This window comes from Rhineura floridana, chromosome 1, assembly GCF_030035675.1.
Source record: "Rhineura floridana isolate rRhiFlo1 chromosome 1, rRhiFlo1.hap2, whole genome shotgun sequence".
Taxonomy (NCBI): domain Eukaryota; kingdom Metazoa; phylum Chordata; class Lepidosauria; order Squamata; family Rhineuridae; genus Rhineura; species Rhineura floridana.
In genome coordinates this window covers 288834953-288862049 of record NC_084480.1, presented here as the reverse complement: position 1 = coordinate 288862049, position 27097 = coordinate 288834953, and the positions used below count along the sequence as shown (strand labels likewise).

The window sequence follows — 27097 nt, the reverse complement described above, 5'->3', positions numbered from 1 at the left end:
ACGGATTCAGAGTTGGAGAAGGCGGGAATATGGAAGAGATATTGCACAATTATGGGCAAGCATAAGGCATATTATAACAGTTACTGAGAATTTCTAAGCTATTTTCAGTGTGCTTGCTTTAATAACTTCAGCCTTTTTACCCTTCTCTCAGTTGTTTGCCATCGTTATTCTGTCTCCGTTCTTCTAACTTCTGGATTACTCAAGCAGCTCACATTTCTGTCTATTCAGCAACAGCTCACACAAATTCTTCTTTCCCTGCTCTAGTTCAAAGTGCCATTTTAAATGGCTACATTAAAAAAAATAAAAGTCTGGCACTGCAATTTCAATACGCTGAGGATTGCAGTATCTTTCTCTTCCCATCCATCTCTATTTTCCTTTCCTACAACAATTTTTTGCCTTCTTCATAGAAGCAACTGGAGGTCAAGGTCACTTAAAACTTAATTTACATGATGGCAGCTCCACATGGCAAACCATTCATCTGATGAGTTTGCAATACAAAATCCTGCTCTTATTATTAGTCTACCCTAACTGCTATTTTTTCCCCATACTGACACTATCATTGGTGCAATCTTTAAAGTTCCCTATAATATTTCTTCTTCACCACCTAATCCCTATTATTCCAGATAAAGTTAAGTTCATTGACAGGGTCACCTCCCAAGTTTGATTGTAGTAGCTTTAAGTAGCCAGATAAGGTACTTGAGTCCTCTTTTCACTTTGAAGCTATCTGCATTGACCTAATAAAATTCTCAAGGACCTTGACTTTTATACACAACTAAAGGACATCATAAAATGGGGAGGGAAGGAGCCGTATATTGACAGAAAAGAGTAGAAAAGGCAGCAAAAGAGAAAAGACTAAGTAAAAGAATAGATTAAAAGCTAATGTATTCTAGTTCAGATGCACCCTGAATCTGTTTCGAAAGCATGGAAACCATATGCTTTCTCCCTAGTAACACTCTCTAGCATGACAACAAGCAGTCAGATTGTGTCATTATAGTGCAAATTGTTCTGCAACAGACTCCAAGGTTTTATTTTAGCAGTAAAGGTCAGCTTTTAATTGCTTTTGCTTACGAAACAAAACATGCATGCATCACATCACTGAATTAAGGGGGAGAGAGAACAAGCATAGCTGGATGTGTAGATAATCTGGGAGAAATAACTGACCATTAAACCCAGAACACTTTGCTTTTGTGCTTACAAGAGAGTACATATAAAGAAGAAAACAAAGTTGAGAGAATTATGATTGTGATCCTAAACACATTTACTAGGAAGTAAATCCACTTAATTCCGTGGAACGTAATTCTGAGTAAACAAGATTGGATTGTAGTGTAGTATACTTTCTAGTTAGAAACTGGCAGTCCAAGTCTCAAGAGCTTGGATCATACTCAGGCACTACATTTGCAACTCTTGAGTCACACTTAGCTGGCATACCAGAAATAAATTAATTAGGAAGTCCATTGCTACTCAAATATATATGCTCTGCTTCTGTAGGCCTCATTCTTGACAGCCACACTATGACTTGAATCCTGCTCTCGTTGTCTACCAGGGACCAGTGAAGATGATGTTAGCAACTTGCTGCCTCCCCTTACATGCAAACCAAAGGCAAGGTTTCAGACACAGATTTAGGTGCAAAAGATTTTGAATGTTGCACAACTGTTACATTTTGTACTTCTTTCAGAGCAGCTTCCCCAAAACTATGAAAGGGTTCTAAGCCCCTTCATTTAAAAAACCAACACATTGCTAGTCTGGCACTGAACTACGAATGAAGAAACTCATTAATAAAACAGCTCAGGGGTTTGTTGGGGGCTTGGTTGCAGATGCCAGGGAACTACTAAAAATGAAGTATACCATGCTAAATAAATTGCACCCTTTGATCAATAGGTACATGCAAGCTACCTAATCAGGCATCTGATGTAGCTAGGCATGCTGGCAATCAAGAGTAGGAACTGGCATCAATCTAGAAGAACATCAGCATGCTCCACTAAAGAGAGTCTTGCATTTTACCCTTGGTTCAACCCCAGATCCATCATGGATTCGCTTACAGTACTACCATCTCATATAAATCATTCTCACGCTTAATTCCTCACAGCAAAGACAAAATATTATTTATTTATTTATTATTTTATTTGTATCCCGCCCTTCCTCCCAGCAGGAGCCCAGGGTGGCAAACAAAAACACTAAAAACACTTTAAAACATCATAAAAACAGTCATTAAAATACATTAAAACAAAACAACTTTTTAAAAAGCTGTGAAGACATTTTAAAAAAAGGTTAAACATATTGTTTTTTAAAAAAAGATTTACAAGCATATTAAAAAGCAATTCCAACACAGAAGCAGACTGGGATAAGGTCTCAAATCAAAAGGCTTGCTGAAAGAGGACGTCTTCAATTCGCGCCGAAAAGATAACAGATGGCGTCTGTCTAATATTTAAGGGTAGGGAGTTCCACAGGGTAGGTGCCACCACACTAAAGGGCAGTTTCCTATGTTGTGCAGAACAGACCTCCTGATAAAATGGTATCTGCAGGAGGCCCTCACCTGCAGAGTGCAGTGACTGACTGGGTATATAAGGGATAAGACGGTCTTTTAGGTATCCTGGTCCCAAGGACTTTGTACCCCAAAACTAGAACCTTGAACTTGGCCCAGTAGCAAATGAGCAGCCAGTGCAATTCTTTCAGCAGCAGGGTGACATATTGGCGATACCCTGCGCCAGTGCGCAGTGTCGCCACCACATGTTGCACCAGCTGCAGCTTCCACACCAACCTCAAGGGCAGCCCCACATACAGCGCATTACAGTAATCCAGCCTGGAGGTTACCATTGTGTGGACAATAGTGGCCAGGCTATCGTGGTCCACAAACGGCCGCAGCTGTCTTACCAGCCGAAGCTGGTAAAAGGCACTCCTAGCCACTGAGGTCACCTGGGCCTCTAGCGACAAAGATGGATCTAGGAGCACCTCCAAACTACGGACCTGCTCTTTCAGAGGGACTACGACCCCATCCAAAGCAGGCAATGGACCAATTATCCAACCTTGGGAACCACCAAGCCACAGCACCCTGTCTTGCTAGGATTCAGAGTCAGTTTATTGGCCCTCATCCAGCCCACTATCGAGTCCAGGCAGTAGTCCAGGGCTTGCACGGCCTCTCCAGATTCAGATGTTACAGAGACATAGAGCTGGGTATCATCAGCGTACTGCTGACACCTCACCCCAAATCGCCTGATGACTGCTCCCAAGGGCTTCATATAGATGTTAAACAGCATGGGGGACAAGATGGTACCCTGCAGCACCCCACAGTACAGCTGCCAGGGGGCCAAAAGACAATCACCCAATGCTATTCTCTGAAAACGACCCTGGAGATAGGATCAGAACCACTGTAAAACAGTGCCTCCGATTCCCATCTCACCAAGTCGGCCCAGAAGGATACCATGCTCAACGGTATCAAAAGCCGCTGAGAGATCAAGTAAGAGTAACAGGATCACACTCCCCCTGTCCTTCTCCCAATAAAGGTCATGTATCAGGGCGACCAAGGCCGATTCAATCTTATAACCAGGTCTGAACCCAGACTGCAATGGGTCAGGATGATCTGTTTCATCCAAGAGTACTTGCAATTGCTGCGTCACAACCCTCTCAATCACCTTCCCTAAGAAGAGGGTATTTGCAACCGGGTGGTAATTGTCACAGACCAATGGACCAGGGTGGGCTTTTTCAGGAGTGGTCGGATCACTGCCTTTCAGGGCGGCTGGAACCACTCCCTCCTGCAATGATGCATTGATCACACCCTGGATCCACTCAGTCAAACCCTCTTGGCAAGCTTTAATAAGCCAAGAAGGGTAAGGGTCGAGAGGACACGTTGCTGGCTGCATCACTGCAAGCACCTTGTCTTCGTCATCAGGCCGTATCAACTGAAACTGTTCCCAAGAAGTTACAGCAGACGTTGCACTGGACACCTCATTGGGGACTACAGTAGATGTGGATGGGGCATCAAGACTGCTATGGAGGCGAGCAACTGTACCCTCAGAGTGCCTTGCAAACAATTCACAGTGGGTCTCCGAACGGTCTAAGACTCCATTTCCTGGAGCTGATGTCATCAGACCCCTGACAATACAGAAAAGCTCCACTGGACGGCTACTTGAGGATGTGATGGAAGCAGAGAAGTGGGCCTTCTTCGCCGCCCTCACCGCCACACAGTAGGCACGGTCATGATGTTTTACTCATGCCCGATCAGCCTCACAGCATGTCTTTTGTCACTTGCGCTCTAGCTGTCGTCCAGCCTGTTTCATTGCCCTTAGCTCACTGGTGTACCAAGGTGCAAACTGGGCTCCACAATGCTGGAGAGGGCGCTCAGGGGCAACTGTGTCAAGAGCCCAATGCTCCTCGCTGTTCCAGAGTGACAAGGGCTTTAATGGGGTCACCTGTTCTATCTACTGGGAACTCCCCCAGGGCATATATATAATTGCTAGTTTGCCTTAGAAGAATATTAGGGAATGATTGATGTAATGTAACAGGCTAAACTGGAGAGTAATCAGGAGTGTTGTAAACACAACTCCTGATCTTTCACCACATAACCCTGTATAAATACTTCCATATATTTTCTCTTTTTTGTAACAGTCCTTACTTCTTTGCATGTGCAAAGGCAAAACATGCTGAGTTCACATTTATCCATGAAGCAGATATATTTGCAAAGCAGGGGGACAACAGAAAACAAACGTTCCAATTATTATTCTGTGTTTGAATCTAGATAAGCATCATAGCCTGGAATCTGTCTCGTCCACACAATTTTGAGAACAATTTTCATATGTGGAACTATAGGCATATTTTTACCATAAAATGTAAATATACTGCCTTCAAGTCGATTCTGACTTATGGCGACCCTATGAATACAGTTTTCATGAGGCTGAGAGGCAGTGACTGGCCCAAGGTCACCCAGTGAGCTTCATGGCTATGTGGGGATTCGAACCCTGGTCTCCGAAATCGTAGTCCAACACCTTAACCACTACACCACACCGGCTCTCATACCTTAATTAAAATTTGATTGGGCTGCTGGGGGGCAGATAAAATTGCTTTATCAACAGCCAGTTGGCCATCCATAATTTAAAAAGTTGCTGGTGTCATTTGTTCAGTAGTCAACACTCTGCTCATTAAACTTGGCAGAGAGTACTAAAACTCTCCAGTGCAGTGTTTTTAAATGCTGCTCAGGAAAAGGTCCTAGTTGGAGAAACCACAGACAAAAATCAATGGTAGAATAACTATTGCTTTGATAAAAATCAAGAGGTTTGGCTGTTACTGGGTACAAAAACAGCCTGGTCTTACCTCAAAGGATTAACAAAGTATAAGACAGACAAAATAGACAGGATGCACAAATGTAACAACTCCCAGAACATGGCCTGTGCTGTACAAGAACTGTGCATGCGATTTGTTGGGTCCAGCAGAAGCCACATTACCATCTGCAACATGATGCCCTCTTTTTTTTCTTTATTGTGTATATGACTGATGCTCTTCTCTGTTTTCAATCTTCTCTTAAAAACTTAAACAGCAAAGCTCATGAATTCCTTATCAGGTATTCAAAGCAAAACTAGTGCCTAGAATTAAATTTATATGGGTCTTAAAGAGAGTTGCTGATTAGTTGTTTTATAGGCACAGCACTAGTTTTAGAATTCGGGAGAAAATTCCAGCTGAAAATTCCAGGGATGCCCATAATATTTATGCACCACAATTTGCATTATTGTTTTAATGCTGTTATTTCCTTTTTTTCCTTTGAAAGCTACTAATTGAGCAGAAGATGGGAAAGTAATATATAGTAACAACAATATTAATGGAACTTTGGGAATTATGCATCTTATCCTTTAGTCAGCTTTGAAAAGAACTCTTCCTGATCTAGGAGAAAGTGGTTCCATTCCTACTTAGATGGTTAATTTCAGATGCTAGTATTGGGAGACCATTGCTCAACTCCCAAGAACTGGTGTCTCATGACCCTATCTAGCTGCCGCTTAACAACTTGGCAGCTGCACTCTACACTAGCTGTCCCAGGCAGTCCCATGTAGAGCATAGATTATTGAGATTAGGCTGTTCCGATTCAGTAACATCTATAGCTGGTGAACCAACTACAGCTGGGCACAGGCACTCCTCGCCACTAAAGCCACCTACACCTCCAGTAACAGTATTTGAATTGAGGAGAGCCCCCCTTGCTCTTTTGGGGGAGTGCAATCCCATCCATAACATGCCATCTCCCAAATTTCTGGATTTGAAAACCACCAATGTGCAGCACCATAATCTTGCCAAGATTCAGCTTCCGTTCACTGGGTCTCATTTGGTTCATCACTGCCTCCAGGCACTAATCCAACACCTGTACAGCCTCTCCCAATTCAGACGGAATGGACAGATAGAGCTGAGTGTCATCAGCATATCAATAAATCCAGAGGTCTAATACCTAGCAAAAAACAGAGAAGAGAGTCTCCAGATATAAGTAACAAAGCACAAAAGTGATTTCAAATCCTAGGCAAGGAGAAATATACCAATATTCACAAGCTGCTGCTGCCTTTTAGATTATAGTTCTTGGAGTCACAACCTTTTAGGTTGAACTCAAATGACTAAGCACTTACAGAAAAAGCACAGTTAACAGGAACAACACATTTCTGACAAATAAAATTTTGAGGAACTAAAAGGATTCATGGCTGCCATTTCTGAATAATTCTCCAATCTGAAGAGCTCATCAGTTTATCACCTGTATTGTTTGGAGAATGTTTTGTATGTAGTGGCTATAGCTTGGAGAATTTATATTTGCATCTTGTGATTTTGTATTTCATATACACATATCTGCACATGTTTACATGTACATTTCTTTATGTTTACACAATATTTTTATATCAATTCATTGTCACTTGGGTGCCTATGACTTTGTTTTTTGTTACTTAACATATCGATGACACCGTGTCCCAAATTAATGGATGAGCGCTCCGAGCAATTCCATATAGATGTTAAATAACATGAGAGACAAGATGGAACCCTGTGGGACTTCTATACCAGAAGTACCCCAATGCTACTCTGATAGCAACCCTGCAAGTAGGAGTGGAGCCACTGCAGCACAGTACCTCCAACTCCCAATCCACAGAGTTATTTCAAGAGGACACTATGGTAAATAGTGTTGAACACTGCCGAGATCAAGAATCAACATAATTACACTTCCTATCTCACTCCCAATAAAGGTAATCCATCCTGCATTCTGCAAGAGAGGGCCTTCTGCAAATACCATCTCATCAGGAGGTCCCTTCTGTATGATGTAGGAATTGGATCTTTAGCATGGTGGCATCTACTAGCCCTTGCAAATCCCTCCCATTACATCTAGGACAGACACAGTCCCTATTATTTTTTCAGCACCTATTAAAAACCTTCCTTTGTCAAAAAGCCTTTTAAGTGGAGATTTTTATCCCAGTCTATCAGTACTGGGCTGAAAATTATTTTATATGTTTTTACTGTGAAAATGGCTTTGAGATGTTTAATAAAAAGGTAAAGGTGTCCCCGCACTTATAGTGCGAATCGTTTCCAACTCTTAGGGTGATGTCTTGCGACGTTTACTAGGCAGACCGTATATATGGCAGAGCTTGGAAGATTACTTTTAAAAAGTAATAAATTACAGTTACAGTTACATGGCCCCAAAAAAGTAGTAATTACCGTTACAATTACAACTGCTCTGAAAGTAACTGATTACTTTACTTTTCCTCCAAAGTAATCACTACAATTACATTTCAGTTACTTTAAAAAAACCTACAAGGTGCTGGCCTTGGCTGTTGCACATCTAAGTCGCCCAAAAGAACATTAAAAATAAACAAACACATACAGAGGTAGTAGAATAATTATTCTTATTCATAAGATAGCAGCGGTGGTCTCTGTGATGCGTCCTTCCCTGGCTCTCCCTGTCAGGTTCCTACCTGCTCGTGGTTACTGCCTGTCTCTAGGCACCGCCAGGGACTCCACCAGTCCGGACCGCACTCTCTTATGGTTTACCTATCCGCTCTAGCACAGATCTCAACAGATCCCCCTGCTAGGCAACCACCAGTCACGTCCCAATACTAGTATTCCCAGAGACTCTGAATACTGGTATTGTTATTCTCTTCACCGCTGCCACCATTTGTTACAATTCCCCTTCAGCCTTGGTCATTACCTTACCCTCCCTTCTGGTCTGTGAAACCCCAGCCAAGGATCAGGCCTTTGGTAAACCAAATTAAGTATTTATTAAAGATAACGAAGCTAACAAGATTAACAAGATTTCTTCTTAAGGCACATAAGCATATGGTTTTACTCAATACTAATCCGAACTCCACCTCCCTCCTGGTAAACAACTCTCTAAACCCCACCAAGCAATCCACTCAGTTCTCTTCTCTCCCCCTATTCCACTCTCACTCTTCCTTTTATACATTCAGCCATTTTAAACACTCAGCCAATCATCTCGCATTCTACTGCCCATTCACTCCCCCTCTTTCACTCCACTTACCATGTATCTTCTAAAACAACAACACTTACCATATATACATTAATATAGGAACATCACAGTCTCTCTGCTGGTAAGGGTGGTGGGGAGGGAGGCAGAGGCCACTACTCAGATCTTTGCACATCAAACCAAGTGCAACTGCCCCCACTCAGCCAGCAACCATAATCTCTCTCACTTAACCACCTCCCGGACCCTGCCCTGCCCTGCCACCAACTAAGGGACACTCACCCAAGCAAACATTTTCACCTGAGATGCAAAACAGTTAAAATACTGCAAATGCAGCACAGTAGCCAGAGAGGGTGGTGGAGGCCACTTTGTGTGCCAAGTGCAGACCCAGTATTCTCACTCTCACTCTCACACACACACGTCGTTATCTTTCACCTCCACAGTTCTTTATCTCCATTCTGCTGCTGCCTCCTTCTCCTCCTTTATCCATGTTCTTGCCCTCCAGATTCTTTTTCCACTCCATTCTTCACCACCACCATCCATTTTTAAAAATAATTGTTTTCTCCACTCCACCCCGTCTCATTCTCTGCCTCCTCCCTCGTCGCCTCCTACCCATCCACAGAGCATGAGGAAAGAGCAATGCTGCACAGAAGCCCAGTTTCAGGCACATGATTTTCATCCACAAATCAGAGGAGCAGAAGACTTCCCCTGCTCCCCCCCCCAAGTAATGCCCAAAAGTAATTCTGGAAACGTTATAATTACTCCACAAAAGTAGTAAAATTACTCCTAGTTCTATTACAATCAAAATGTAAAGGAATTACCTACTCGTTACTCAAAAAGTAATGAATTACAAGTAATTTGTTACTTGTAACTAGTTACTTCCAAGCTCTGATATATGGGGTGGGATTGCCAGTTCCATCCCCGGCCTTTCTTACCCCCCAGCATATGCCGGGTACTCATTCTACTGACCACAGATGGATGGAAGGCTGAGTGGACCTTGACCCCTTTTACCGGGGATTTGACTTCCTCCTTCCATTGGAATCGAACTCTGGCTGTGAGCAGAGCTTCAGCTGCATTACTGCCGCTTACCACTATGCGCCACGGAGGGTCTTTATGAGATGTTTTATAGGAAGCAATTAATAAATGGAAATAAAGGCATCCAAGGCTGTTACAATGTTGACCTCAGGCCTGAGTCAGACTGAAATTAGTCTAGATAATCTGCTTCATGCAGGCATGTCTGGAGTTGGCTTGCCATCACTTTCTCAATCATCTTGCCCACTAAAGGGACAGTTGCGACTGGATGCTAGTTATCTAAAGTTATCCTCTTTCAGGGCATTTGGCATCACTTCCGCCCATAAATTAGGATTAAGCATTCCCTGGACCCTCTCTTCCTCTCTGCTAGCTATTTCCAACCATGACAAGCAAGTGTCAAGAGAAGAGTGATGAGCCTAACCCCTGCAAACATTCTGTCTCCATCTTCAGATCTCAGTAACAGAAATTCCTCCCACAACCTTTGACCAGATGGCACTCTAATACTCCCCGATAGGTCCTGCAATAACTACAGTGTCAAGGCTGGAGTAGATACAAGCGATGATACCCTCAAAGTGCTTTGCAAATCTATCACAGAAGGCTACCAAGTGGTTAGTTGTTCCTATACCCAGGCTAGATCTAAGCACCACTTGGGAAAGCTCTGCTTGGCAGTTCACTGAGGATGCAATGGTGATGGAGAAGTAAGCCATCTTTGCTGCCGCCACCAACACATCGTAGGTATAATTATGTGATGTTTCATTGTATTTGCTGCAAAATTTGTACCACCTGTGTTCCAACTATCTGCCAAGCTGCTTCATTGCTTGGAGTTCCTTGGAGAACCAAGAAGCTTTCTGAGTTCCCTGTAATCACAGAGGGAGTTCAGGAGTGACTGTGCCAATGACTCCACTCATCTCACCCACAGTGAGAATAGGGCCTCAACAGAGGGCACCACCCATGCAGCTTGGGAGATCCCTGAAGACCATTCAGGAATCCTCAGATTCCATAAGTCTTTGGGAGCAGACCATCCTAATTGTCACTGGCCATGTGGAGCATTCCTGGAGTGATCACGAGGAGGAGAAGGAGGAAGTCTGGGATCCTAGGGAAGAGCCCAGTGGGTTGCAGCAGGAGGGGACTGAAACATGAGAAGGCTTCAGCACTTTTGACACTGACAGCTCTGCCCCCATAGTTCCAGTTACAACTGAAATGCTATCTGCCAATGAGCCAGCCTATTTTCCTCCCAGCAGCCCTCCCTCATTGCCCAACTGGTGCTGCTCACACCTCCTCTTGAAGAGGAGGGATCAGATGCTGAACAAGAGGTGGTGTCCGAGGAGGATCTCAAAGTACTGCCATCACCAAGAATGCACAGGCAGATATTCAGACACTCACAGACGGTGCCAGCTTTTCAACCTATTTGTAGGGTGCCAGATTGCTAGTCCAATCCCATTCAAAGGAACCCCTGCCCTGAGCCTATTTAAAGGGTTTCAAGGGGCATGTCTAATTGCTGAGACATCTTAGTTTGAGTAGTCATGGTGTAGAGATGCAGAGTTCTGGGTAATCTATAAGGGGATCTATGAAATTGTCTAAATCTAAACTGAGATGTCACATTAAACATAATGGCGAAAAACACTCCAGTCTGAGTCTGAATCCAATGAAGTTAGCCAGGACACTAAATAGGCTTCCCACCCCTACAGGAGAAGTTTGACAAAGCCACTCCATATGAAACCCACAGTCAATCTTAACAGGGAGTGACCAGTCCATGACAACAGAACTACACAATCTCTCCAACCACCAATTGGCTCTCAATCCACACAAGCAAAAACCAGATAAAAAGTGCAACCTGCAATATAAGCTAGGCCCATGATGTATTAAGACAGCTCCATGGTGGCCATGAAGCCATGAGCTGGACCACGTGCTAGCACGGATGTAGGATTCTTTAAGACCACACCAGAAATTGCCTCTACAAGTTCAGTCAGGAAGTCTGTTAGACAACAGCCCACTGGATGGAACTCCAACAAGATTCCTGTTCTATCACCTGGTACAAAACACTGATTTCCTAGTAAGGTAGATGTGCTCCCTATGGATGACTGCAGTGCTCCCTGCTCCCAAATTATGCTGGTGCTGCACTAAGTACAGGCAGACAGAGATGGGTCAAATCCAGTCCATCCACCCAGGTCTTGATAATACACAGATCAGTCCCTTCACCTGCATTGCACTATAAATGACTGTTGAATTATTATGGATTGAGCCCACCACAAGGTAGGAAGATAGGACAGCATGGCTAGAGAAGACTTGTTGGTTGAGGGTAGCTCAGAAAAGGTGACTGTTTCCAGTCTTTTGTTGTTCCTATTTCTTAGACAGCATGACCACACACCATGCTATACCTCCCACTGCCAATGGCAGCAGCCCAGGGTTGCCTCCCCTGTCCCTTTATCCAGACACCTATTGCTGCCTTGGAGCAACAGCAACTCCCAGTACAAAATACAGAGAAGTCAATTTACAGTGGCCCAGCATGACTAAGTACACCAGAGCAAAGTACAAAGGGCAGAAATATTAATAAATAAGTACAGGTGCCAACAACAGCAGCCTCATAAATTCATCCTTCTATGTACAGTCACAAACAGCCTATCTGATCTCATAAAGTGAAAAAGTGCAACTTAAGACTAACAGTGGGTCAGATATATCTGCTTCTCTTGAAACCCCACTCTCACCAGGGACTCACCTACTCCCTCCCCGCCAGCTTTTCCCTCTCACCAGAGGGTCCTAGGGATGGCACAATATTCACCTCATGCAATTTCCACACTCTCTCACACAGAACAGTCTTCCTTCTATATACCATTAACCAGAGAGGATGAGGCACCCTGTGACCTCCCTGAAGTCACAGTCCACTAGCAGCAACACACCTCCTCACTTTTATAGCCCCCATCCTGGCAAGATGGATAACCAAAGGGTTGTAAGACATAACTTTGCTGCTCTGCCTTCTGATGACACAGGAGTTGCAATTCTCACAATCCACTGATTAATATATGTTCATCTAGCTAGCCTAGCATGTTCCAGATTTCCTTGGTATATTATCTTCACAATTCCATGGTAATTCAGGATTGCTGTATCAATGGAATGTGACCTTCAAGCTGAACTTGTGGCTTTCTGCGGAACTTGTAATAAAATATGAAAATCAAAGATATCCACAATAATAAAAGTAACCACAAGTTACTGACAGCAATGATCTTCACTTGCTAAAGAACTATAAACTTCAAATTCTATTTTCTTTTAGGTCTCATCTCACCAACTTGTGGGGGGGGGACTGAAATCAGCAGTGAAAACTAAACCCATTCAAAAATAGACATGCATTTATAAAGGACCCTAGGACAGGTGTCAGTCAGCCAATAAAGAGCCAGCACAAACAAAAGTGTTAATCAGATGTGGGATACATGGGTTAAAATTCTTACTCAGGCCAAGACACTCAGGGTGGCCCAAGACAAGACGTCACAAATAAGGGATGATACAAGGCCACCCAATGAGAATGGATTCTAACAAAAACCACCCACATTCAAATTTAACATTCCTTGCACTGGCTCTTTTACTGATTGAAAACACATTAACTACTAGCTTGATATGCACTTAATGCATGAATATATCGTTTTGACTCTCACTGTGCCATATTCAACCCAAGCTGGAATCAAGCACACATTTACATTAGACAGACAGGGTGTGATCACAGGAGCAACACATTTTGAGTGCAATTATAATGCTACCACAAAATTATCATCCCGTACGTTGCTTCTGCTTTTGGGGGTCTTTTCTTGCTTTCAGATTTAATACCAGAATGCCAAAACCAAAACATAAGCAGCTCACAGTTTATATAGCTTCAATGTGCAAAGCACATACAATCCTCCTACTTGTCAGCATCAGCTCACTTGCAAAGGAAATCATTACTCATCTCCATTTTAAACAGACAAACACTTAAGCTGAGAGAATGATGTCTGTCCTGGAGTTATGTAATAACTCCTTTCCACTCCTCTAAAGATGCTAAATTCCAAAACAAGCTCTGTTCGGGGGGGGGGGATCATGCTTATTCAAATTATGAATAACTGGACATCTATCCATGAAAGAAATGTCATGTCCAAACACAATCCAGTTCAATTGATGCAAACAATCACCTCTAACTTATATCAGGAAACAAATGGTAAAATGGAGAAAATGTATCTTGCTCTTTCAAAATCTTCCTTTACAGTTATTTGAGAAGACACATGACTTTTAAAAAAAAGATAATGAAAAACATTATCTTGTCAAAATCTATAAAATTCTATTAAAAGTTAAGTGTTAAATGGAGCAATATTTTATCTAACATGATTAGGTGGGAACAAGTCATAGGAGATAATATTCAAATGGAAACTTGGGAATATTTGTAGTTAGTGGGAAATAATTTTTGTGTATGACTACTGGGGAAAACGGAATACAATTTAAACAGCTTGTTACTCCAACAACAACAAATACAATCAATAATTCTTGCTGTAGGCAATGATTAAAAGGTCAAGGAGACTCCTACCACATAGGCATGTCCATATGCAAAAAGTCATTAGAAGAAAATTGTAACAGAGAAAAAACTTAGGCTACATTAATAGACTTGACTCTTGTTCTCCTTTAACATACACAATAGATTTCCTATGATAAGAACACAGAGAACTGACCAGTTATATCAGGGGTAGGGAACCATTTTCAGCTGGCGTTCCAGATGCTTAAGTCACCCAATCCCTGCAGGCCACTTTAACAGGTGGATGGGGCCACCCTCCTGACACCACAGTGATGTCAGGTGATGTGGTTTTCTTTGTCCAGCAGTTTGAAATCAAACTGTGTGGGCCAAGTTACAGGGTTTTGCAGGCACCACTGATCAGTTGATTGTTGGCATTTACAAAACCTTGTGCCTTTGCAAGTGCTGCCAATCAGCTGATAGTCAACATTAGCAAAGCCCTTGCACGTGCTTGCAAAGATATTGCCGGTGCTTGCATAACATGCTTTCAGCAGGGACCTCTGTTTTATCTGCCCTACAACTGACATCATACTGGACATCAGATGTAGGGCATGTAGGTGTGGCTTGGCCAAAGGCCCCAAAGGCCTCAAAGGCCCAATAGGGAGGCCCAATAGGCCTATTTAGCCATGTTGGGTGGAAGTTCCCCACCAGTGGTTAGATAAAAGAATGAATCCTTTATGGCATCTTGCAGCAATGGCCAAACTGATATCTTTCAGAAAAGTAGAATAATCAAAAGAGGGCAGATTATGGAGAACGGGGCATTATTTATTTATTTTTAAAAACTGAATTAATGCCCACATTTATGTTTTAAAATGAATAGTTTTGAGAAGTGCTCTAATAACACATTTAAAAGGTGCTACAAGTTAGAATGTCAGTGATATTGTGTATGCATTTCACAATATTAATCTATCTTTATCTTAACTTTTTGATGGTGTATAAATTGTAGACATCCTGTTATGGCATGTTAACTTAGAACAATGTATGTAAGGGAAATAAGCAAACTAGATCTGTAACTTTGGGATAAGGATTTGCTCTGAGAACTGGGCAGATCACACTGGGGTGTGAAGCATTGTTGGTGTGCGCCACAACTGGAAGAGTCATCTGCACCCCAAGGTGGACCCTTCCTGTGGATCACCCCAGCTGCAGTGGGCATCACCCAGCCCTCCTTCTTCACAGACATGGCAGGCCTGTGTTCTGCCCCAGCCAGTACCTAAGTAGCTGACTTATAACTGTTGCAAAACAGGAGACTCTATTTAATTAAAACAAAGCATTGCTCAGGCCCAGAGAGGGTATTGACATGATGTGACTTCTGTTCAGTGATCTGAATGTGAAGTGCTACTCTTGTAATTTTTGAAATTCTATTTATATGTAAAACTTTGCTTCTCTTATGCATATATAGTTACAAAAAACAAAAACAGGTCATTAAAACATTTACTTTATGTCTTGGGGATGTTTTGCAGAGGAATGAGAGTGATGAAGATAAATATCAAAAGAAGTTGTCTTTTGGTTTCTACAAAAATGTTTGGGCATAGTTCAGCATTAACTTTTTTATTGCTCTCCAAGACCTCCTATGGGATGAAAATACACATAATTTCTAGTATATAATTGGAAGGGGAGGATAGGATACATATGTATAGAGAGACCCTTCTCCAAAATGGATTGTAGAAGCTTTCTCTATCGAAGCTCCTAAACTGACTATACCAGTGGGTGGCTGGGATAGTCACTATGTGAGCAAACATGAAACACAGAGGAGTAAGAAGCACAGTGTGCAAGTGTTTGAAGATTCCCTGTTTTGCATTTGTCTTTTGAGCAAATGAGAATTAAATTAAGTCAATGAATCTATGAATTTGCACTTGAGAACAGTCAAGCACAAGAGATACCATTTTCTGTACCTAGATCACAGACACTAACAATCACATTATTAAAATAACAATACAGCCTGTTTATGTTAAGTCCCAGCTTGATATAACAAAAACCAAACTGAAGTTACCTCCCCTCAAGACACCTATGTTCATACCAAGAAATTTCATTTTTTCATGCTAATTTGCCATAATGCTGAGAACAGCTACCACAGGCAGAGCTTGCATGTGGCATGCCTAAATGCTCCATCAGTGTAAACACAGCTAAGAGCAAAGGCCTAATTTGCCTTTAACAATAACTGATTATTTTGAAGGCTTCATCTGGAATAGTTCAGAAATGGAGAGCAGAGATAAACTACACTTTTGAAATCTTTCATTTTAAAATATGCTAGCAGAAAAAGGGGCTCAACATTAGTATCCTAAGTACACAAGGCAGCCAAGAGAGTCAAATACTATACACTTATATACCAGTAATATATACCAGTAACGTTTCTTATTCAGACCAACCAGCCATATAGTTCTTAACAAACATAAGTAGTGGCAATAAATAGGATTTAAAACTATCACACACAGAGAAGCCATCATAGAAAGCCAAACTATAGCTTACCGAGACTGTATGGGCTTCCAGCCACTTTACTCCTCCCTGGTCCTTTTCATTCCCATGCCACACTGAGCTAAGCCAAGGTTTGGCTTAGTGTGCCATCTGAACCTGTGCTCATGGTTAAGTTCTCTCTTCACTAATGATGAGCTGTAGCTAAGGTTTGCTCTTGGCTACAGATCATGGCTAAGAAGGAGAAAGTTTTGCATTTAGACAACATGCAAAACAAATATTGAACTAGAAGAACTGTGGAACAGTGTGAACTCCTCTCTGGGAGCCAGCACATTTGCACAGTCTTGGTAAGCCATAGTTTGTCTTGCTGTCAGGGCTGTGGAGTCGGAGTCTTGGAGTCGGAAGCAATTTTGGGTGGAGTCGGAGTCGGTAGAAATGTATTGACTCAGACTCCGGCTTCAAAATAAAAACTTTCATAGGAATTTAGGAATTTTCCTGTTCAGAAATTTTAATCAAATAAATAATTTATGTTCTATCAATCTAGCCTGATGATTCACGCACAGCTTGGAAAAGTTACTTTTTTTAACTACAACTCCCACAAGCCCAATCCAGTAGCCATGCTGGCTGGGGCTGACGGGAGTTGTAGTTTAAAAAAGTAACTTTTCCAAGCTCTGTGGTGGCGATGAAATGCCTTGTGCTACCATTTTACTACAGTAAATTTGTTATTACTAGTTAATATACATTTGCCATTTATGAAGGAGTCGGAGTTGGAAAGTAGAAAAAGTACGTCGAAGGTTTGACGTACCGACTCCACAGCCCTGCTTGCTGTGACATGCGAACTAGCCCAATGTCACGGCACCATTATACAAATTTGTGTGTAATATACAGAGATGGGACTTCTGCTACAATCCTGACCACATCACTGATTAGAACCTATTTCCAAAGTAACAGCTTGCCCTTTTAGGTATGTCTGGGGTTGTGGGCACCTAAGTCTGCATTCATAGTGGGCTTAGAACTGCAGTCTAGAGCAAGGCATGTAGATTAAGGTCACAGTAGGCATGAAACAACAAAGCAGACTTATTAAATTTGTGCAGAGTTATCAAAAAAAGGAAAAGATTCTCTTGATCAGAGAGAAACCAAATCTTGTATGTCCCAACAATCACACACTACAGCAGGACATTCCTATAGAGAAGCCAAGCACCTCATTCCCACCTGCAGCTTCAAGGCCCCAGCAGGGTGGAAATGGTACACACCTAGAGCAGGGTGACCAATAAGTCTTCCACATCTTCATTTCACCGCATCAGAAGACAGGACTCCAAGATTTCTTAATAAGTGGAAGCAACTTCCACCATTCTCATGCAGCTTTGTGAAGCTTTGTCCAGCCATCCTGCAGCTGAACTGGGGCAGGTCTTTCATGCCCCCCCAATGCTGGTGTTTTTCTATACCCAACCTATTATTTCTGCCATAGGAAGAGACCAGCCTAGAACTTGCCTCCCTTCCATCCTCAAAAGGCCTCACCAGAAATTTTTAAGTCTTAATTGCCATGTTCTTTAAACAAATTATCACACCCTTCCGCAAAACTGGTGAACAGTACATACTGCTCCTCCTAAGCAGATGCCAGAGAAGCAGCAGGCATAGTATGTTGTTTAAAAACAAAAAACCCCCAAAGAATCTTCTAGTACCTGAAAAATCAATACCAAGCGTGCTGTAGGTTATGAAAATTTCTGCTACAACAAATTGTGTCACAAAATTCTTGTTTTTCTCTAAACAAGCATAGTGCTTAAAAGCTACACTCAGTTGCTTACCTACTAGTCCCGTTACGCACTCTTTCCAGCCACAGTTATGGGTACTTCCTATTATATCTATATGAAGCGATGAAGGCGAATAGGGGCGGGGTGGGGGATTCTTGCATGCCCCTTCTACCATCTGTCTTTGTTACTAACACTACGTAAAATATCCCTGCAGCCCACCTCGCCTCTTCCAGAGATCTAGCAAAAGAAGGTAAGGAGGGGGTGGAGGAACCGTGACACTGACTCAGCCAACATCAGGGACACGCTGCCGGGTTTATGTACACGCCGAGATGACTCTCTCTCCACGCTGCTGGGCAGCAGCTGATCACGCGTAGCCTCCGCTCACCTATTGGTCACTGCCTCACACACCTTTGTAGCCGATTGGCCGGTTCTGGCGCCCGCCTTTCCCTACGCTAGGCTGGGGAACTGCCACCTTGAATGGGGAGCTGCCCGCGAACAAAAAGAGAAAAATAAAGACTGCATCAACCAGAGAACGCCCGGGGCGGGGAGGGCGTTTGTCAACAGCTGTAGCAGGCTGGTTTAGCATCAGGACTGCAGCCTTACACTACTAGCTGAGAACAGGAGAAAAGCCTTCCGTCAGGGTCATGCTAAATTTTGGAGCTTCTCCTTTCCAGCTCACTGTAAGTATATATTTCTGCTGCTTGCAAGATTAATTTGAGGTGGTGCAGTAGATTCAGGAGAAAAAACTTTTTGCTTGGGAAAGTGTGCGTGTGTAGAGGAAAGGCATTTGTGTTAGCGATGCAAAATCGTACTTGTTCAAAAAGGTAATGCAAAGAGATTGTTGTTCAAGCAAGTATGAGAAGTGCTATCTAAGGCATTTAGAAGTAAACGATCTGTTGGGGAGGAGGGTGAATAGGAAGGAAGTGTGGTTCAGTGGAACGATTGTGGAGAACCCTGGGGGTGAAGGACGATTTGTTGTTGACAAAAGGGTGTGTACAACAATGAGAGTGTAAAATCAGGGGTGTCGTCCGTAAACGTTGCTAAGCAATACAATGGGAGTAGAAATGTGTATTTTTTAAAAAAAAAGTTTGCTAGAAAGCTGTTTTGGGGTGGATGAGAGGTTCTTGGAAACTTCTAAAGGGGAATATGAAAATATGGGAGCGTCTATTGTGTGGGAACTTGCAGGGAGAAGTGAAGAATTTTGCAGAATATTTTATTAGTTTATGGTCTGAAGATACTGAAATGCAACTCTTAAGTGATTGAGTGAAAAGAAAAAGGAGGGCTTGAAAGAGGCTTAAAGGTGTTCAAGTAAGGATAACGATTCTGTAATTACAAAGCGAAAGAGACATTAAAAAGAGACTGGTAGAAGTAACAGGCGTGCCTGCATAAAAGGGAGAAATGGGGGGGGTCGGGAAATGAAGCAAGAGAAGGCATGTGTGGCGGAAGAAGGCAGCTCGTTAGAAAGCCCTAATGTGGCGAGTTGAACCTGAGAGAGGAAAGCTCGCGGGTGAGGCCAGTCGGCGGATGACGAGGGATCGAGGAAGGGTGGGGTCACCTAAAATACGGCGGGGGGAGAGGCCAGTCCAAGGGTTGGGGAGATGCCCCCCACCCAAGTGGCGGTGAGGAGGGTGGTAGTGGTGAAGCTGAGGGGGCGATACCAGCCTTGGGGTGGGTGTGGCTGGAAGGGAGCGGAAAGAGGCCGGGCGGAGGGGAATCGCATCCACTGAGCCGGCCAGACGGGTCTTTGGAAAGGAAAATAAGAGCGCCTGCTGTTAGTGCCCCATCCCTTCACGCGCAGTCTCGTGCTTTTGCTCACTTTGGTCGAATCTTGGCGGGAAATCCGCCCCCTCTTATTTTTGCAGATGAAGGGAGATTTGTCTTGTTTGTGCGGAGGAGTTCCTCGCTCTCTCGAAAGTACCAAAGCAATCCTACGCAGAGTTGAGTGAGTTTGGGCGCTTAACTGTGTCGGAGTGGAACGGTTAAGCGTGCATGGGACTACAAGCCTTGTTCTTTTGCTTCCTGCCACCTTTCCGGTGGAGGAAACAGACGCCCGCGTGGTTGCTCCTGCGTTTGGAAGCGGGGGTGGATGGGTTGCCTCTCAGAAAGTTTGTATTACAGAAGCATTATAAACCAGCAGCGTGGGGAGGTGGGGGCGTTAAGTCCAAGGCCTGTGTGTCCCACGACGCCTCCGCGGCGGAGATATATCTAGATCGGCATAGTCAGCTTCTCCCGGCAGCAGCAGGCGAGATCTCTTCCGGCAGGCACGTTTGCTCGCTCGCTGGACTGCTTTGCCTGGAGGCGTGGGAGTGAAAAAGTGGACGGAGCTTAGTAGGGGGCGGACGCGAGCCGCTGTCGGCAAAAAGTGGGTGAAAGGTCGCTGAGCGGCAATTCCTAGTTCACGTTTCCTGAGCGCTAGAGAGCTGCTGCTGATCACGCTTTGTTCACATGTCTCCTCCCACCAAACCTGCTTTCTCGGGCGGCGCTAGCCAATCGGCTTCTGTTGTGCTCGTCCTTGGCGGCCAATGGGCGAAGGGCGGGGGCCGTCCTTTGGAAAAGAGTGCGTGCTGTTTGGAATGATCGGAGTGAGTCACCGCAGAGGCGCCCTGAGGTGAAAGTGGCTTGGCGCCAAGATCCGGCTGCCAGCGAGGATCTCCCTGCCTCCGCCTTCCTTCAGTCTTAGTTCCTTTTCAGCGCTGCCTTTGCCGTCAGCCCAGTACTTCTCAAGGTTCCGATGAGAACAGTCCTCCTTCTTAACCACGTTAATGAACGGAGCTCCTGTTATCTCTCTCTGTTGCCTTGTGCATGCCCAGGGCATGGCTTGTAGGCGGGCACATGATGCCACAACCATGCTGAAGCTAGGCAGGCCTGAGTCAGTCACTTTCAGGGAGTGAGACCTTATGCATATCTCCTTAAGCTCCCTAGAAGAAAGGCAGGTAAAAAGCGTTTGGTATAAAGTCGTTTATTAAAAAGGTTCTACTCACAGTTTTGTTAAATGAATAAAAACAGAAATGGATGCATCTTACCTCTAGCTGGCACAACTAAAATGTGTTTTGCAGACGAGGAAGCAGAGGAAAGGACTCCTGTGGGTGGGGCCCCTGTTTAGCCAGGAGAGGAAGGAGCAAGTTGTTACATTAACCTGTGTTTGTTAAACCAGTACAGGAGGACCCTGACTGGAGCACCTCAAGATCCTCAAACTATGAAGCATGTGGGAAAAGGCCTAAATTTTAATTCCCATGCCATGTGTGGTACATATCTGAGAGAACATGACTCCCTTACTATGTTAGTTAATAAAGGGAATTCATTAGGTCAAGGCATATATTTAAAAATACAAGGCTGTCCCTAATTTGTCTAAAACACAATAGCAGTAATGAAGGAACCTTAAGGCAGCAAACTGTGGACGTGTACCTGGGAGTATGTCCCAATGAACTTGGTGATACTTATTTCTGAGTAGGCCTGCATAGGATTGTGCTTTAGTATAGCAAAAATACTCACATGGGAAAAATAACCAAATACATAACCAAATAATTCAAAACAGTACTGGACCTCCCACAGAGGTTTCTAGACTCTGATCTGTAGAACATTTTAAATGCTTCCACATAACATTACAGACTGATTGGAATCTGATTAGACTGAAGGACTTTGACATAAGCTGTTTTGGTCTAATTGGATGCATTGGCTTAAATCTAACAACTTAAGTACTTTGTGGCCCGAGCTTCTAGATCAACTGGAGTCAATAAGATTTAATTACCCCTCATGTAGTGCTGAATTATAGAACTACAGGGATAATATTACAGTGTCTGATGACTTTTCATGGAGTCCAGCCTAGGAAGAAATAATCCTGTGAAAGGAGGAGAAATGGAAAAGGGGAGGCTCTTAAAAACATTGGAGCTGTTTTTACAGGTCATATGTAATTCTGTTTATTATTTTATGAATATCCAAGCTTATATTGTTGAAAAATATTCCACATTTCTCATAGGAGGAAGGAATGGAGATGATAACTGATCAGCAGCACTTTAGGAAGTGTTCTTGGAATAATACCACTGAAAAGAGTGATTTTGAAGCTGTAGAAGCTCTGATGTCCATGAGCTGCAGTTGGAAAACAGACTTTAAGAAGTATGTTGAATTGAGACCAATAACACCAGCATCAGATACAACTGAAGAACCTGAGGGCAACCTGCTACCTGCTGCTGACTTTCAAATATCAGCCTTTGTAAGCTTTATTCTGTTATAAATTTCTTATAATACAACTTATTTAAAACTCAGTCCTATGCATGTTTGTTCAGAAGCAAATCTCACTCCATTTATTGGGACTTGCTCTGAGGAAAGCATATATAGAATTGAAATCTGAAGTTCATAGATCATGCTAAATAGTTACGCTGCATAAAGAGCTCATTGCACCGTTTTTTTTTCTAGTGTTTGACTCCACCCTACAGCCCTTCTGACCTTGAAATGTCTCAGGCAATCCATCCAGCTACACCAGCTACACCTACTGTAAAGAGCAAGTCATTTATTGACACTTCTGAGCATGACTGTCCAACAGCTCTTAAAGAGACTGAAAAAGCTCCAGCGTCAAGAATGCTGAAAGCACAGGCAACAAGTGTCATTCGCCACACAGCTGATGCTCAGCCTTGCAGTCATAGAACCTGTCCAGCAAGGACAGCCAACATTTTGAAGTATCAGGATGATAATACAAGGGAAGCAAGTCAACAAGGCAATGCAGAAGTAAAACAAAATCCATCTTATGAAATCATGTCACTGAATACTCCAGTGTCTGAAGATAAGCTGCCAGATGTGAAAGAAGAAAAATGTCCAGTGCTGACTGTTAGTCCAGTGCCTTTCATGCAGACCACACTTGGTAGTCCTCTGCCTGTCCTTGGCTCAGCACAGCAGTCTTCATGTGTAGTTCCTCCATCTCCTATGCAAGCAGGAAGAGTCCCTTCTCTGCCATTGGTTTGCCAGATGGTTCCACTGCCTGCTAACAACTCTCTTGTGACAGCAGTAGTACCCAACACTCCCTGTAGTCAATTGGCATCACACCTTTGTCAGCCTATGGTGTTCATGGGAGCTCAAGTTCCCAAAGGAGCTGTTATGTTTGTTGTGCCACAGACTATGGTTCAGAATCCAAAAGCACCTGTGATCAGTCCCAATGGCACCAGACTTTCGCCTATTGCTCCTGCTCCAGGTTTTGCTCCTGCTGCAGCAAAGATCACTCCATCCATTGACTCTCTAAGAATACGAAGTCATGTTTGTAACTATCCAGGGTGTGGAAAAACTTATTTCAAGAGCTCCCATTTGAAAGCTCATGTGAGAACACACACAGGTAAATTATTTTGAAACTGTCAAGTATGAGAATATAGAAATAGTGGTGTGCCTCTTTGTATGCGCACCTGTAAATTATTGACATGATACTGAGATTTCCCCTTTACTGAACTGGGTTTTGAATTATGGAAAATGTAACCTGAAGTCCAAAGTTCTTTTGCCTGGGTTGTATTCAGTGCTGGTCCTACTCAGAGTAGACCCACTAATGTTAATGGATATGGCTAACTTAGGTTCATTAATTTTAACGAGTCTGCTAAGTAGGACTAGCACTGGATACATCCTCTTGTTTTTCTCAACATTATTTCACTTGCAGAGAAACTATTCACTTAATAGTGCAATCCTATGCATATCTACTCTGAAGTGAGCCTCATTGTGTTCAGTGGGATATTACTCCCCAGTAAGTCTGTATCGGATTGCACTCTTAAGAAAACCTCCCTTTTTCTCATTGCTGAGGTTCAAGCTTATATGTTTCATTCCATCACTATATTTGCTCTTAGTGAGTTAGACACTAACTATTATATAGCTAAAGAGGTTTTATGTAATTATTCCACATGCAAGTCTGCCCAAGCATTTTGGTTCCATTTTTGAGCACGGTTGCATCATATAGTTGCTTTGTCCAGCTCCATCCTGAAGAACTCTTTCCGACAGCAATCCCAACAGGCAAGAAAGGAAAGGGTAGCTTGAAGTGTTGGCTCACCCATCCCAGAAAGGAGCAATTGAAGTTTGTAATGAGAAAGGTAAAGGCTCGTTACCCACACTCCAGATAAAGCACCAGAAGGATAAATGTGCAGGCAGTGAGAGGATGGATGCCTTGGACAAGAAGCTATGTCTATTCCTTTGACCAGGGCTTCCCTTCCTGGAAGGGCAAAGAAAATTGATGGTTGAAACAGCACTTCAAGCCACACCAGCTTTCCTTGCCTGTTGGGATAATTGCGGAAGGAAGACATTCTGAGTCAGCACCGGCTGTTTCCAATGCAAGCAGCTATAACATGTAGCCAGGCTCCGATGCCTTCCTACATCTTGTGGGTCTGGTATGTTCAGCTTCTTCTAACATTTATGCTGTCTGCTTTCATGATATAAAAGTTTGAAGGGAAAATACCCTCTTTTGTATTTTTTTAAATTTATAACACTTCTAAAACATTTTCTTTTCCTGATTTTCATAACATGTTTCGTATATGAACATATTTTATAGTTCAAAACTATTAAGAATAACATTTGAAATAACTTAAATTGTCTTTGCAATATTCAGTAAATGAGTTTCAGTTAACTTCACAACTATTCCATCTCTGGCTTTCCTCCTTGGTACTTATATAATGAGTTAATTTAGCTACTATGGCCAAATTCCATATTTTGTACAGTCACTCTAATAATGAAAGTAGGTTTTGAGAACTCGTATGTTTGTGTAAATTAACCTTGCTGAAGTAACAACAGAACATCTTAGTAATTCTTTATCTGATGGACTGAATATCTCTCTTTAATTTTAAATGGTATTTGTCTCACCATTTACTTGGGATAATCCAATTCAGGGGTGGGGTACTGGAGCTGGCCAGTGGGTAAGATTGTTATCTCCCCCACCCCTCATGGTCCAAATTTGATAGGTGGATGGAGTGGCAATTAGGCCTGCAGTCCAGAGGCCTTACCCCTCATTTAGTTGGTGCTCTATGGATTCTTGTATAGAGTGTAAGATCTGGAGACTGAAAGTATAATTTGAATTCTGCCTTCTGGAAGATGGCCATACCTGTTAATGAACTTTAAGGGCAGTATTTCTGTAACATTTTGTCTAATCTATGTTAATAATGCAGATTCTTGGCATACTTGTTATTTTTTATCTTTTTTTGTAAATTGATGCAAGAAGAATATATTGTCTGCTGTTGGTAGAGAAATACTCATGAAATACTCTACTTATCATTTTGTGTTTTAGGAGAGAAGCCATTCAGCTGTAGTTGGAAAGGCTGTGAGAGGAGATTTGCACGTTCTGATGAACTGTCTCGCCATCGCAGAACACACACGGGAGAGAAAAAATTTGTCTGTCCAATGTGTAATCGAAGATTTATGAGGAGTGACCACTTAACAAAACATGCACGTCGCCACTTGTCAGCAAAGAAGTTACCAAACTGGCAGATGGAAGTGAGCAAACTAAGTGATATTGTTGTACCACCCACTTCTGGTCCTGCACAGTGAAATAACACAATTTGACAATACTGTTAACTATTGTCACTGTGAATGGAGTTTCACAGTGATGCAGAACAGTTCACAAAATGTCTGTAGTTCTACAGTGTCATCCTTTGATGCGCTAGAACAGACGGACGCAATGACCTTTATACTTCTGAGGGCAGCAGTGACCTACAGGACAACAGGTTTCTTTTGTACTTGGAGAAAGGAGAAATGGCAGTGTCTATGCCAATGCGAGAATGTGGCTTTAAGCATGTGGAAAACTATTCATATGCACTATGGATCAACCGGGTTTAAGCTAGAGAGATGTGCAGGTGTTAAAACTTCAGAATCTCTTCATAGGTGTTGTAAACAAAACACTAGAGAGTATCGGTTTATGTTACAGAATCAGGGATAACCTGTTTATAGCAGAGTGCTGTAACTTCCTTTGGTTTATTCTCTTTGAGGCCCAGTTGTTAATGATGATGGGATTCTTCTTGAGATTAGGCTTGTTTATCTCCATCCATTAGCCTATAAAGCATACCTAATTATAGCAATTCCAAATAACTAAGCATAGTATTGAGTGAGAGATGTCATACGGTTGCAGAGGTTTTAAAATATTCAAAGTTGAACTATTTAATTCTTACAAGCAAGACTAATAGTATTTTTACTGTTCCTTTTGAAAACATCATGATTAGTACTATTAGCTGTACTTCAGCATCTTTGGATGTTTTTGTTTTGGCTTATGGTTTCATTTATAACTATACCATTGAATTTTCAAAACCTTGATACAGTGCACTTTGTTTAGCATATAATCTTAAAGAGTAAACTGAATCTTTTTTTCAGAAGGAAGGACGAGTTATATGATATGCTACCTTCTGAAAAGGTACTCTTGAAGACAATTTATAGTAGAAGTATATGTTGCCTTTATATATTGAAGGTATAGTTTAAGATGTATTAAAATCAGAAACATGAGTGGTTGTGTAGGAAGCAGAGTGAAGATATCAGTCCCAGTGGTGCACCAGGATTTTCCAGTCATTTTTCTGCTCCTTCTTCTACCATACTGAAGAAAAATGAACTGCTAGATAATGGTGTAACATCTATTTTGTGACTACTTAAATTTTTTGCACAATATTTCTTGTAATGTACTTTCTACATTGTTTACAATAAAGATCTGGTTGTCTTTAGTATAAAATGTGTGTACCTTCACTTACTTTCCAAAGCAAATTAAAAAATAAATTAAAAGCCAATGCAACACTCAATAACGTGTGAACTGCATCAGGAAACTATGGTGCACCCTTTAGAGTTTTCTAAAGGCAGGGAAGTCATAATTATAGAGGACCTAGAGGCTGATAGTGTGCATCAAAATGTTAGTTCATATGTGTTCTCTTTAGTAAACAACTAAAAGTTTTCTGATAAACTCTCAATATTAAAAATAGGGTTATATATTTGTGTCCATATACATACGTGAACTCCAACTTAGAA

The 27097-nt window shown here is 42.5% G+C and overlaps 1 protein-coding gene and 1 long non-coding RNA gene across 6 annotated transcripts in view; one reads left to right on the top strand and one right to left on the bottom strand.

The window, feature by feature from the left end:
* Positions 1 to 18518, bottom strand: part of LOC133374168 (uncharacterized) — a 35508-nt gene extending 16990 nt beyond the window's left edge. The window contains exon 1 of the long non-coding RNA XR_009759831.1: positions 18197 to 18518. This is a non-coding gene — a long non-coding RNA (uncharacterized LOC133374168). The remainder of the gene's footprint in view (positions 1 to 18196) is intronic.
* Positions 18519 to 18555: 37 nt separating this feature from the next.
* KLF10 (KLF transcription factor 10) lies at positions 18556 to 26807 on the top strand. Of its 5 annotated transcripts, none has more exons than XM_061604637.1 (4): positions 18556 to 18822; positions 22119 to 22352; positions 22556 to 23462; positions 25383 to 26807. In XM_061604637.1, the coding sequence occupies exons 1-4, from the start codon at positions 18787 to 18789 to the stop codon at positions 25640 to 25642; spliced, it is 1437 nt and encodes a 478-aa protein (XP_061460621.1). In that variant the 5' UTR covers positions 18556 to 18786; the 3' UTR covers positions 25643 to 26807. The 5 variants fall into 5 exon arrangements, with proteins under 5 accessions (XP_061460621.1, XP_061460639.1, XP_061460611.1 ...); XM_061604655.1 differs by lacking the exon at positions 18556 to 18822 and adding an exon at positions 19544 to 19649; XM_061604627.1 differs by lacking the exon at positions 18556 to 18822 and adding an exon at positions 19878 to 20079.
* Positions 26808 to 27097: the final 290 nt, after the last annotated feature.

Bases quoted from the DNA above. Each gene is read 5' to 3' on its own strand.
- KLF10 (XM_061604627.1), top strand. From the start codon at position 20,005: ATGAAGGGAGATTTGTCTTGTTTGTGCGGAGGAGTTCCTCGCTCTCTC. The intron at 22,353-22,555 runs GTAAGCTTTATT...TTTTTTTTCTAG, and splicing joins ACTTTCAAATATCAGCCTTT to TGTTTGACTCCACCCTACAG. The intron at 23,463-25,382 runs GTAAATTATTTT...TTTGTGTTTTAG, and splicing joins TCATGTGAGAACACACACAG to GAGAGAAGCCATTCAGCTGT.